Source organism: Genypterus blacodes, unplaced genomic scaffold (assembly GCF_046128005.1).
Source record: "Genypterus blacodes isolate CSIRO-AG114 ecotype Tasmania unplaced genomic scaffold, CSIRO-AGI_Gbla_v1 ptg000094l_1, whole genome shotgun sequence".
In the NCBI taxonomy this organism is placed as follows: Eukaryota; Metazoa; Chordata; class Actinopteri; order Ophidiiformes; family Ophidiidae; genus Genypterus; species Genypterus blacodes.
Window position 1 is genome coordinate 951,346 of NW_027466898.1, and position 12,711 is coordinate 964,056.

Consider the following 12,711-nt stretch of genomic DNA (forward strand, 5'->3'; position numbering starts at 1 on the left):
AAGTGAACATCTGAGGTCCTTCATGTTGACTCACAGACTGACCAACAGACGAACTGAACAGATGGATACATGGAACACGGAAAAACTACAGGCCCTGGGTTGTTACAGACTGATGTGACCTCTCTGTCTGACTTTCTAACCTAAGGAGAATCACCTGAACATCTTCTACTACAGCGTAGAATTCCCAGGTTTTGCAGTCCTGACCTGGAATGGAACACTGGAACTAAAGTCAAGCAGTTGGAGCAAGTTCACTCACAGAGTTGGAAACAGCTGGAGACGTTATGGATCTGTTCCTGTGCTTACCGCTGATGAGCATTCTTTTCTTCACCTTTCACTCACCAGGTAAATAATCAATCCTTCGACCCATTTATCTATTAGAGATGACTGATGGAACATGACATGAAACAACTTTTTTACAATATGCTTTGGAAGTGGAGGCGTGTGATGCTTGTTGACCTGGCAACAAGCATCACACTGCTTAGGTTTAGGTGTCGCGTTTGCTCATTTTTGCTGCTCGTGCATTATTGGTCCTGGACAATGAAAGTGCATTAATCAAATGAGGACAGAATTAGGTCCAGCAGCACAGATGTACAATAATATGTAGGCTGAGAGTGTGTGACTTGTAAATTGAAAGTGTTTGGGAATACACAAGGCGAGGGGAAACACTTTAGCGCCTTAATGTCTAACTCTAGCTCTGAACATCAGTTGTTATTGTGGCTGTTCAATGTATACAGAAAAAATAGTTGGTACATACTGTGAGCTTTTTGGATATTGTATACATTGCACCTTTTTGGATAGTTCCCAAATTAGATTCTAGCGTCAGGCAATGTTTTTAGTTAATTCTTCAATTCCGACTTTTTGGTGTGTCTGATTTATTTGTTATTTTTCTCTTGTGTTGACCGAGTGAGCTGTTCAAGACCTCCGGTGTACTTGTGTGTGTGTGTGTGTGTGTGTCTTGTTCTCAAACTGTGTTATATATTCCAGAGATGGTACTTGATGAACCCTCTGGCGCTGTGCCAAATGTCTGGATTGAGGAGCTGAAAATTAATTGAGACTGGTGACCTCCAGGGAACAAGGCCTACGTGCACTTTGACCCCCATATTTTAAAACCATGTAGCTCTCCTCATTCACATAGCTGCTTTTCAAGCGTGCGTCACTTCATCTATTAGCTTCATTCAACAGATTATCCACTGAGGTGCCGTGACATTCAACAGCTTCTTTTACTTCTTAAATACCTGCAGACATCTCAAGGTTGCTGAACATATGAGCTGACCAAACTGATTCAGGTGTAAACAGGAGGAGAAGATGTGGGAGGAGTACAAGAAACTATATCCATTTAATAAGATATTGATTCCAAGCCTTTAAAAATTGAGGATGTCAATTTTTCCGGTAACTGAAGGACAGCCCATCAGCTATGATTTAGTGTGTTGGAGGACCTCAGAGGAGGCCGGCAGCATACCAACAGCACCTGTGTCCAAGGATAGATGACTTATTGTTGTGCCAATGAATAACCTCTGCAGATGCACAATGTGCAGAAATGAAAAATGTCTGATTGAATGCAAAAAAGCTCCTGAACACAAAGGACATTGTACTGTATGAGCCTTGGGACGCACCCATCCCTTTAATTGTTCTTAGACCCGCCAGGTCATCCTCTGTCCTATGTGAGCCATCCCTTAATGGGGAGGGAAGAGATTGGGTTTCTCCATCAGCGCAGAAAGAGCAGAGAGATACCAAGGGAGAAAGGGTGGGGGGGTGAGACATCTCTACAGATCGCTCCATCAGCACGCCTGTGCGGAGACATAACGGATGTCCTCACATTCATATTCATCCTTCCTCCTCTCATCTCCTGTCCTCCTCTCTGCCCATTCGTCTCATCTCACAGAAACACTCTCATGTAACCATACGCCACCTGTGTGTGATAGAGGTCACCCTCCTTGTAGATTACACTCTGTACCGACATCAGTGCATTATTTGCATTGACAGATGAACCCATTATAGATGGGCAGATGTGCAGACAATGCATGCATGTGTGTAAGCTCTTCATTTACAAACACATGTACAAACACAATATGTGAAAGTATTGAAAAATGAAATGTAATTGGACGAAAAGAGATCTATATCATCTATATCCATCAATGTGTAATGGATATAGGTGATCAAACAGCTCCACCAATACAAACAAGCCAATAGACCAAATGTGTTTCTTATAATACGCTGTCCTAGACAGACAGAACTATAATAATACTAAAAAGAAGAAGGAGAAGAAGAAGAAGAGGAAGCAAGCTTTATTTGTCAGCAATGAAATTATAGTGATTGATGATAATCTCTTAATGGCATAAATGATCCTGATTTTTTGTCATTAAGCACAGTGTAACACAGTGTAATACTTGTGTATGGATCAGCCTTCCACAAAGTTTCATCAAAACCATGTCACAACAAACAAACAATCTTACATGTTTAGTATGGGAGTTTCACTAAATACATGTACAGTACTTAAGATGTGTTGATTCCTTCCTCCTCTCAGTTTGTTCTCAAGTTACACCTCGAGCCCACGCTGAAGAGAGGCTGCTCCATGATCTGTTCGCTCATTACAATAAGCTCTCCCGGCCGGTGGAAAACAGCTCAGAGACGGTGATGGTCCACTTTGGACTGTCCATCGCTCAGCTTATTGATGTGGTGAGTAAAGCTTCACAACTGTCTTAAATGTAACAGAAACAAGGAACGTCTCATTTTATAACATGAATGAACACCTCTTAATTCTTATATATATTCATATTGACATTACAAATTCCTTAATATTCAAAGGCGGCATATTCTCATTTTTCTGCATATTTATAGTATAGTAGAGGAAGACGTTTGTATTGCCCATTGCCAAAGAACAAAGAACATAGTTGGAAACATAGAAATGCATCCAGCAAGACAAACCCATATATGCTGGACTGAGGTTCTTCATTTATGCAACACGTTGATGTCACTGCATCAACCCAACAGAAGCTGCCTAGCAACAGCAGACAAACAAAGCAGGACATTTTAACTTTGACATGGAGTCATAATATTCTCTCAACCATAACTCCGCCAAAATATGGAATACATTTGCAAACTTACCATCAGTTTGAAGCTTGTAATGTCCTGTAACGAGCCCCAATAAGCTCAAAGTGATCACTCTAATGGACGACCGATGGCGCTGCACTCAGCCCTCGTACATCTGACCGACAGACAAACTGACCAATCACTTTGAATGACGATTACTCTGTCCTACATGGATTTGATAGATGGCGGTTTCATCTAATAGTAGAGCTTCTAAGCTCTCGTTAAACATTTCGTTTGCTCCAGTCAGACCTTGTGTAAGACTCATTTTAGCATTCCTGAACAGTATTCACCACAAAGTAATCAGTAAAGGACCACACTAAAATCTTGTGTAAAATAGGTTCCCCATGGTTTCAAATGTGATTCATGTTCAGATCGGAGCATTGGGAACACAAATGCATTCTTTCTAAGGTGATATATGACTTCTGTGGAAGGTTATTTATATATAAATGTTTGTTTATTAAAAAATGGGTGTATTGTTACCTTTATTTTCATTTATATGTCTTTTCTTTCAACACATGTAATCTTGTGGTGAAGGTGTCTAGGACAACTGTGAGCTTTGCTGTGTTTCTGCGATGTGTTTATAAAGAATTCTAAGCATAAAACAAGCCAAAAATAAAGGTGACATTTAACATTGACGACTGAACACAGAGGTCACAAGAGCATTTGGTCTGATTTGATCTGTATTTTCTGCATGCTCAACAATTGCCCAATATGTAGATCCCAAAATGAAAATAAGAATATGTGAATCTGTTGAATATATCCCCTTTAAGGATTGTTCTTATCAGCCGGATTTATAAAGTAGAAACAAGAAGGATTTGGCCAAATTAAACAATGTTCTAAGGTATAAACATTGGCAGTAAATCTTCTCTGCCCACAGGAAATGACAAATCAAAACTAGAGAAGAAAATACAAACTTCCAGCTAAACAGCAAAGCAGCAACAACTGGACTCATGAATATGAAATCTTTACTCTCTCTCGTCCATTTGGTTGGTAAACATGAGCAAAGATTATCACTAAAATGACACAAAGTTACAGGATTCTGCTAATGAAGGTCAGAAAGTTTTAAAGCAACTTTTTCTGCAATTTGGAGCCAAAAACACACAAAGACTTACTGAGTGCAGCTCCAGGTTTGTATCTGTGCAGTCTGCACTGCTGTGGGGATTCTCAAGGTTTTAAGGTACAATTTAGGTGACAGTCCTTCCTCAACTTTCCAGGCAGTGAGAGTCAGCTCTGGGTGAAACTGTTTTCTCCTGCAGAGTGACGCGAAGAATGTAGTGTTTTGGATGCTGCTGGCTGTAGAGCTGGAGAAAACAGTTTGGCAGCATGGAACTGTACATAGAGCATAGCCTAATATAATTCCAGGTGCATTACACAAGTCTCTATATATACACAGTGGCCAATTAAGTTGGAATAAAACATTATTCCAAATTTATGGGCAACAGTATATAAATTTACACTGTTGCCCACAAAGTTGGAATAAAAAATCATTCAGACTTCATGGGTCACCGTGTAAATGTAAAGAGACAGGGTTGTTATAAAAGCTGTTAGATAATTCACTCATGTATTTGTTGGCTTTGATGAAATGCCTTCATACATTCTACTCAGGTGATGATAGAGTGGGGTAGCCAGTGATTTCCCCGTTGTGAAATTTAATGGCTTTGGGGCACCATTGATCCAGACTGTCATAATATTGTGATAATGATTGTCCTCTCTGTGTCTCTGAAATAAGGATGAGAAGAACCAGATGATGACCACAAATGTCTGGGTGAAGCAAGTATGTTATGATAAAGTCAAGGCAGCTTTGACAAAAGCATAGTGGGCAATCGGTGGTGTTAATAATGTCTTTTCCCCTGCAGGAATGGAATGACTATAAACTCAGCTGGAACCCAGACGAATATGAAAACGTCACATCCATCCGTGTTCCCTCTGAGCTCATCTGGAGGCCTGACATAGTCCTCTACAACAAGTGAGGAGCCAGTTTGTAGCGAAGACTTTGTCTGTTTTGATGTGAGGAAATTGCAAGCAGTTCCTTTAACGCAGTCACAGAAAGTGGTTGGGTGTTAAAATGTGATGCCATTCCGAAGGCAAATGAATCATGTTGCAGCTAATGTTCAGTTTTTGATTCCAGCAGATGGTACGTCTGGAGGGAAGATATTTGTAGTCGTGCCAAATCTCTTCTCCTGGGCCAGTGTCATAAAGAAATTAACTGAAATAAATGTGATCAAGGTCGCCCATTATGGTTGTGGTTTTAAACATAAAAAATAAAAGCCCACTGTCAGACCTTTTAGTTGTTAAAGTTAAGGGAAACTAAAATTTAGGGATAAGAAGTACAGGATCAGAAATGGCATATTGATAGAATTTCCTGATTGGTTGATTGTACAGGAGGAGTGCAAATTGAGGATTGAGAAAAGAAAAAGTACAGACAACTTAAACCTCAACAGTCCAAACTACTAAACTACAACTAAAATGTGTAACATCATTCAAAAGAAGGAATAAATATACCAAAAGTGAATTTACCATTAACATATGACTGTGCTTTGTGAAGAGCTACTCCATGTTCAGAGTCATTAGAATCATGATGAATGACAGCTTCTCTCAGCGCTGCGGGAGTTTTTCTGCTGACAGCTGAGTCAGGAGGAATGCTGCTCGTTAAAATAGTTCTTTTTGGAAATGTACACTGGCTTCATTGGAAGAAACAGAAAGCAGAAAGAACAGCACGATGCAAACAGACACCAACAGTGATTGAAAAGTTTTACGGAGGAGCTGCACATTTTCTATATCACTCTGAAGAGGAAACATTGTTGCTATCTATCTGGTTAGATAGATAGATAGATAGATAGATAGATAGACAGACAGACAGACAGACAGTCAGACAGACAGACAGACAGACTACATTATATATATATATATAATATAATTTGGCAAAGTAGCTTGTGCTACAGACGGCATCCACTGTGTTTGGGAAGCACTCCTTAGCACCACTATGACCCCCAAAATGACAAATGGGACACTTGACAGTCCTGTGGATGCAACTTCACATCAAGTCTCATTTGGGACAGAGCCAGAGTGAGCCAATCTCAGCAAGCTCCTGCAGCTCCAGCATAACTGCAAACTGTAAATGAATCTAATCAGCCAGGATAACTGAACCTTTCGAAATAATAATTTCTCCACCCCTTGTATGCTTTTCTTCTTCTTCATCTGCAGCGCTGATGGTGACTTTGCTGTGACACACCTGACGAAGGCGCATCTGTTCTATGATGGACGGATAAAATGGATGCCCCCAGCCATTTACAAGTCTTCATGTAGCATAGATGTCACCTTTTTCCCTTTTGATCAGCAAAGCTGCAAGATGAAGTTTGGCTCATGGACCTACGACCGTGCTAAGATCGATCTGATCAACATGGACAGTGACGTTGACCAGATGGACTACTGGGAGAGTGGAGAATGGGTCATTATAAATGCAGTGGGCAAGTACAATACCAAAAAGTACGAGTGTTGCACAGAGATTTATGCGGACATCACTTACTACTTCATCATACGGAGGCTTCCTTTGTTCTACACCATCAACCTTATAATCCCTTGTCTGTTAATTTCCTGCTTGACCGTGCTGGTGTTCTATCTGCCATCTCAGTGTGGGGAGAAGATCACATTGTGTATCTCAGTGTTACTGTCCTTAACAGTATTCCTCCTACTGATCACAGAGATTATACCATCTACATCGCTGGTGATTCCACTCATTGGTGAATATTTGCTCTTCACTATGGTCTTCGTCACACTATCTATTATCATTACTGTCTTTGTGCTAAACGTACACCACCGATCTCCTCAAACCCATGGCATGCCTCACTGGGTGCGGAGAGTATTCTTAGACGTAGTGCCTCGATTCTTATTCATGAAGCGACCGCCAGGCACAGCAAAGGATAATTGTAAGAAGCTTATTGAGATGATGCACCGTCCCACGACAATATCTGCAACTGGCAATTCACAGGCCTTTTGGGCAGGGTTGGAGACAGGGTTGAGACAGATGGGTGAGGTAGAGAATACAGTCCTAACCACTCCATCTGACAGTCCTAAGATCCTCATTTGCTCCCCTTCTCCACCTTCCTCACCTCTTATGGATCTCAACGTGAAGAATCACCCCCTGAACCCCAACATTCTCTGCGGGTCTCCAACCAGCTGCTATTCAGTTCCAGAGCAGCAACACCAAAAGGGACACAACTCCTCAGCGTCATCTTCTTCCCTGTTGTCTAGCTTGACCCCAACCTTGCCACTGGGCCCTCTTCGCACTCTATCTATGGGAGAACCACAAAAACTTACAGCAAATGGCCGCTCAGTCAGTGCAGAACAGATGTGTGACCACCAGAGGGAGCTTTCTCCGAGAATTGGGCATCGATGTCGCTCCCGCAGCTTCCAGTACTGCTGTCTCCACGATGAAGGGACTGGAGTTCCAGGAATGGAAGGGAGATTAAAGAAAAAGGTTCTTTCAGACCATCTAGCAGAAACCCTCACTGCAGAATCCACTAAGACCAGAAATAACCAGCAGGACACTACAGTTCTGAGGATTTCACCAGCTATGCAACGGGCCATAGACGGAGTTCAGTACATTGCTGATCATCTCAGGGCAGAGGACGAAGACTTTTCAGTGAGTATATTAACACATTTATCAAGTTATTATTATTTTTTAAGTCATTGTTCTGCAACATAAATGTCTTGGTAGAGGTCTCCAAATCCAACATGCATAAAATCATCTTCATAAAAAAACACCCAAACAGAAAGGACAGTCTGAATAGAGAATGAGATGATGAGACTTGATGGATACCTGACCTGAATAGACCAAAATAGAGCGAGAACACTGGTTCTGCATGATGCAGCACAAATTAACAAGTAGCAGAGGTCAAGAAAACACATTTTGTCCTCACCCACTTAGTTCCACTTAGCATATTGACACACAGAAGTGAAACCTGTGGCCATAGAATGAGAACAAATCTGCACCCAATTACACTGAATACAATTTGGACCAGCCCCACTGGGCGGACCTGTACTCTAAGGTGACCTGATAAAGAACATGAACTCAACAGTGGAATAGAGCGCTATGATGCAAAGGGGAGTGGTCTTCCTTCTACCAAAGTTTTTTCTACATCAGAACACTGCAAAACAGTCACTGGAGAAGTGACTCAGCAGCCTCCGAAGAAGTAATCTGCTGTTCTAAGAAATGGTGGAAAGTTTTCAAGGTATTCAATAAGATCACATCGTGCACTGCACTAGTCTAACACATCCAATCTTCAAAACAATAGGGCCTCAGGAATTTGACTTCGAGGACAAGCAAAGATTGTCTGACATTTAGGAGGTAGCTGCCTCATAATGAAAAAAATCAGCCAATCGAGAGAAATCAATCAGGGGTGAAAAGTGGCAGCTGATACGACAGAAGGTGGGATTCTGTGCAATCTGACCAAGCTCTCTGCTTTGCTCTTCTCCTCCAGGTGAAGGAGGACTGGAAATACGTGGGTATGGTCATTGACAGGATTTTCCTCTGGATGTTTGTACTGGTGTGCATCCTGGGATCAGTGGGACTCTTTCTTCCTCCTTGGCTGGCTGGAATGATCTAGAAACTCACCATCAAGGGAAAACTAAGCCCCTGAACACTGAGCAGGAACACACATGTGTTGTATTATAAAAGCAACTGCATTGTTTATACTTATTTATGGTTTTTGTTATTATTTTTTAAAGGGACTAAAACTCCTTCTACTTGTTGCTGCCTAGGTTATCAAAAGGTAACTCATTGAGGAACAAGATGAAATATCTATCATTGATTCCTGTGGGTATATAAATTCTTTATGAGGGCAGAAGGCAAACAGTGAAAAATATCCTTCCATACTGCTCCACTTTGACATTGCGTTCTGTGGCTCAAGCTGTCACCTTCATGAAAACAGTGAGGAATAGACTCTGACAGATTTAGAGCTACGGGAAACACCACAGACAGACCAGCAAACAGACAGAAAACTTGCTTTGGGATGGATTTGGATGGATTACTGATCTGACAATGCAAAAACAAATGTTTGGTTGAAGTGTTATATTCAACTTCCCTACAATGATATATCTTTCCAGCAGCACACTGTGTGAATGTGCCAAAAAACACTTCACTTACACTAAATAAGTTATTAACAACGTGATTAATCAGCATTTGAGCTGGAGAGGGTGTGTTTGTGTGTTTGTTTGTGTGTAAAACGCTTTTTGCTGCTGCAGCTCTCTGGTTTTCTTATTACACACTACTCAAGTCAACATAAGAATCCAATACTTCATTCAGCAATTCTCTTTGTTATAACAAATGTGCCACCCACAGCACTTTGGTGTTCACAGAGGGACAGCTGAAAGTCACTCACACCAATCATGCATAACTCTTCCTGCCCATCCCCCAATGCATTTAACGGCTCCTTTTCTGTTTTTTCCCCAGAATAAATTTCCCTGATAAATAGAATTGGAACACCTGACTTGACTTTAATATTGTAGACCATAAATATTCATCATTTGCCATTCAAAGTCAAAGGTGAACGTCAATAAATAAATACCATTTAACGCCTCTGTGCCACATTTTGCACTGTGTGTCATCATATCGGGCGTTTTTCAGGAAGTGTGGTGTTTTTCCAACATAGAATAGAAGCACAAATAGGTTAAGCTTTCAGGAAGTGGCAGATGGTTATTAAAAGAATGAAAGGCCCGTGATAAATGAGTCTAAAAAATGTTTACATAGCTGCTTTAATAAGTTGAGGTAGAAAGTGACTGACGAGTACACCTGGAGAAGAGTCAGTGACAAGCAGCAATGTTCTCTGTGTCCAAGTGACAGAGAAATGCTCCAGTATTTTGCGGAACGCAGAATTAACAATATCACAGGTGTGAAACAGTCTTCCAATCATTGTTAGATCGCCGTCTCGTTTCTTCATGGTAATGAAACCAAGTCATTGCATGTTTTTGTGTTTAGAAATGCTAAATGTGAGATCTAGTCTCACTTAAACTATTTACATGTATTTTTGGACACCTTTGAGATAGATATTACGATAACTCTAGCTGTGATATTTATAATATCACATTCTATTAACTTTAATATTGACTTTTGTGGCTTTGCTTAATGGGTCTCCTCAATATCAGCAACAGCTAATGTGATCATAATTTAATTCCAGTGATGATCGGACCAAATTAGTGCTGTACAGAGACTCTTAATGTGGTTAAGCAAAGGTTAAATATACTGCACAATGTTGATGCAACATGGTAGAAGATAATGGGCTGCTTGTGGTGTGTAATATAAGTCATGTTAATGGGTAGTTTTAATTGTTTCACTTTTTCATAGTGGTCATTTACATTTGCATTAAAAGGTGATCTGTGTCAAGATGCATTAAGGAGATAAGGACAAATATGTTAATGGCGTGTGCAGAACACATCAAGACCGGAGTGCAGTCTGATCTGCCAGAACCTTTGTCTTATACTCAGCCACAATTAGAAAGTACTTACAGATGGGACACATTTTGAAGTCCAATACTTTGCCCTGCCTTTATCTTCGCCTGTGTTAATAAAGTTATTTTGAATCTGGACCTGCAACTGCAATGCGGAAAGCAGCTGCCAACACAAAAAGGTTGGTCATTCTCAAAGAATGAATGAGCAATATGGAAACAAAAGCCCTAATAAGAGCTTTACTACTGAGATGCAATCCCAATATGGGCAGAATCCAGATAACAAAATGTTAATGGAAATTGTAAATGCAAGTCCTAACAGCATTAGTCATTATCCAGATAACATAATCAGATACAGAGATCACAAAGAGGCCTTTGATGTGCCATTGCAGGAATACTGCAGGTTTAATTAAAACATTAATGATGTCTCTGTGCCATTTAAGTGTCAGTGAGCCAGCATGCACATTACCAGAGCTCTGGGCCTGGCACATATAAATGACATACAGCCATTATTAATGCCATCAGTAACAACAGAGCAACATAGGTCTACCATAAGAAAGGTCAATTATCAATAGGTGCTTTTGGACCTAAAGATCACAAGTAAATTAGGAAAACTTTACCCTGAATTATGTGAAAAAATATATGTATTGTGAAAGGTTTGGGGAATAATGTCTCACGTTTTAAGCAGTCACATTAATTCTTTTACATCATTTGTCAACGGCAAAGCACATGCTGTGCCATCACTGATTGGGTATGAAGATGTACTTCTAACATTGCATGACAATTGTGAACAGTAGAAAGCAGTCTAGCGAAAGTATTGTATAGATTTACTGAAGGGGAGGGGAGTTTTGTCATCTATTTCAGATCCAAAGAAAGTGGCCCAAAACAGTCACAAAATAGGGATTGTTTAACTTTATTTCAATGAAATTTAGATTTCTGCTATAATATATATTTTTAAAGTTTGAACAGCTTCATATAAAGCATGTGGAGTCGGCGTTTTAAGATCATTTTCATCCACTAGAGGACTGGAGCATTTTTAAAGAACCTTAATAATGACGAATTTTCCCCTATTGTATCTACAAAACATGTGGGGACATTTTTATAAATGCTACATTTGATACTACTTTCAACATAAATAATCTGTAGGATTTAAACTGTGAAAATTTCAGTTTTACAGAAATAATTTTGTGCTACAACCCACTTTCCCTGATCAGTTCACATATGTTATCATAAACTGTATGTTTCCTGTTTTAATATTGACATAATTGATTTCTTATTGCTGTATTCATGTTTGCATGCTTCAACCATGTGAACATTCTGTTGGTCTGAAAAATGACAGAGAAATGTCAATGTACCTGTCGAGTACATCTTTATCGAAGAGAAAACATATTTCGGCTTTGCTTTATTTAAGTTTCTTTAATGTTTCGACATTGTATAGGTTGTTGCTGTGAGCTTTAGGTTGAGTTTTGATGCCATCTGTTTTTGTGCCAAACTCATTCATGTCTGTGTCCTAGATTTTCTTTGCTTTTGGCAAGAGATCTTCATGAAAAAAACAATGGTATACTGTGTGCACCTAAAGCATTACAGTTGTGTTATTTTTGTCTTTTTGATTGTGTGGTATGTGCAATAAAGTAAAGCTTAATCTACAGTAAGTGTCCTCAGGTTCCCTTGAGACATTTACGACTGGATCAAGGCTCAATTGTTGTGTTTTAATCTCCCTGTGTTGTAGCATCTTTATTTGTCTCTTTTATTTGTTTGCCACCTCTGTGTTTGTGGTTTTCCCGCTTGTATTATTGGTATTCTTAATATTCTTAGAGAGCGTGGAATGGGTCTGGAACTGTTTGTGTGTGGCGCCCTAAAGCTCTATGAGATGTTGTATTAAAATAACAGAAATAAATGTACAAGTAGTGTTGGGGAAGCTACTTTGAAATTGTCGCTTCTCAAGCAACTCGTGATTTTAAGTAGTTCAGCTGTAGCCAAGCTACTGAGAAAAAGTAGCTAACTACATTGAAGCTATTTATAAGGGACAACATTAAATATTCTATGCTGCATTTTCTAAAAACAAATAAGCAGAAAGATGCAGTGTATTATTGTATTTTTTTATTTAATTTTTTTGTAAACCAACAGTACAAAATGATTTTGTCTGAAAATGAATACGATTACAATACTACAAAATTCA

At 39.8% G+C, this 12,711-nt stretch overlaps 1 protein-coding gene across 1 annotated transcript; it reads left to right on the top strand.

Moving 5' to 3' along the window:
* Positions 1-2,619: 2,619 nt before the first annotated feature.
* On the top strand, positions 2,620-8,721 carry LOC143007829 (neuronal acetylcholine receptor subunit alpha-4-like). The gene is made up of 5 exons (XM_076159306.1): positions 2,620-2,676; positions 4,820-4,864; positions 4,947-5,056; positions 6,295-7,732; positions 8,571-8,721. The coding sequence occupies exons 1-5, from the start codon at positions 2,635-2,637 to the stop codon at positions 8,694-8,696; spliced, it is 1,761 nt and encodes a 586-aa protein (XP_076015421.1). The 5' UTR covers positions 2,620-2,634; the 3' UTR covers positions 8,697-8,721.
* The last annotated feature ends 3,990 nt before the right edge of the window (positions 8,722-12,711 follow it).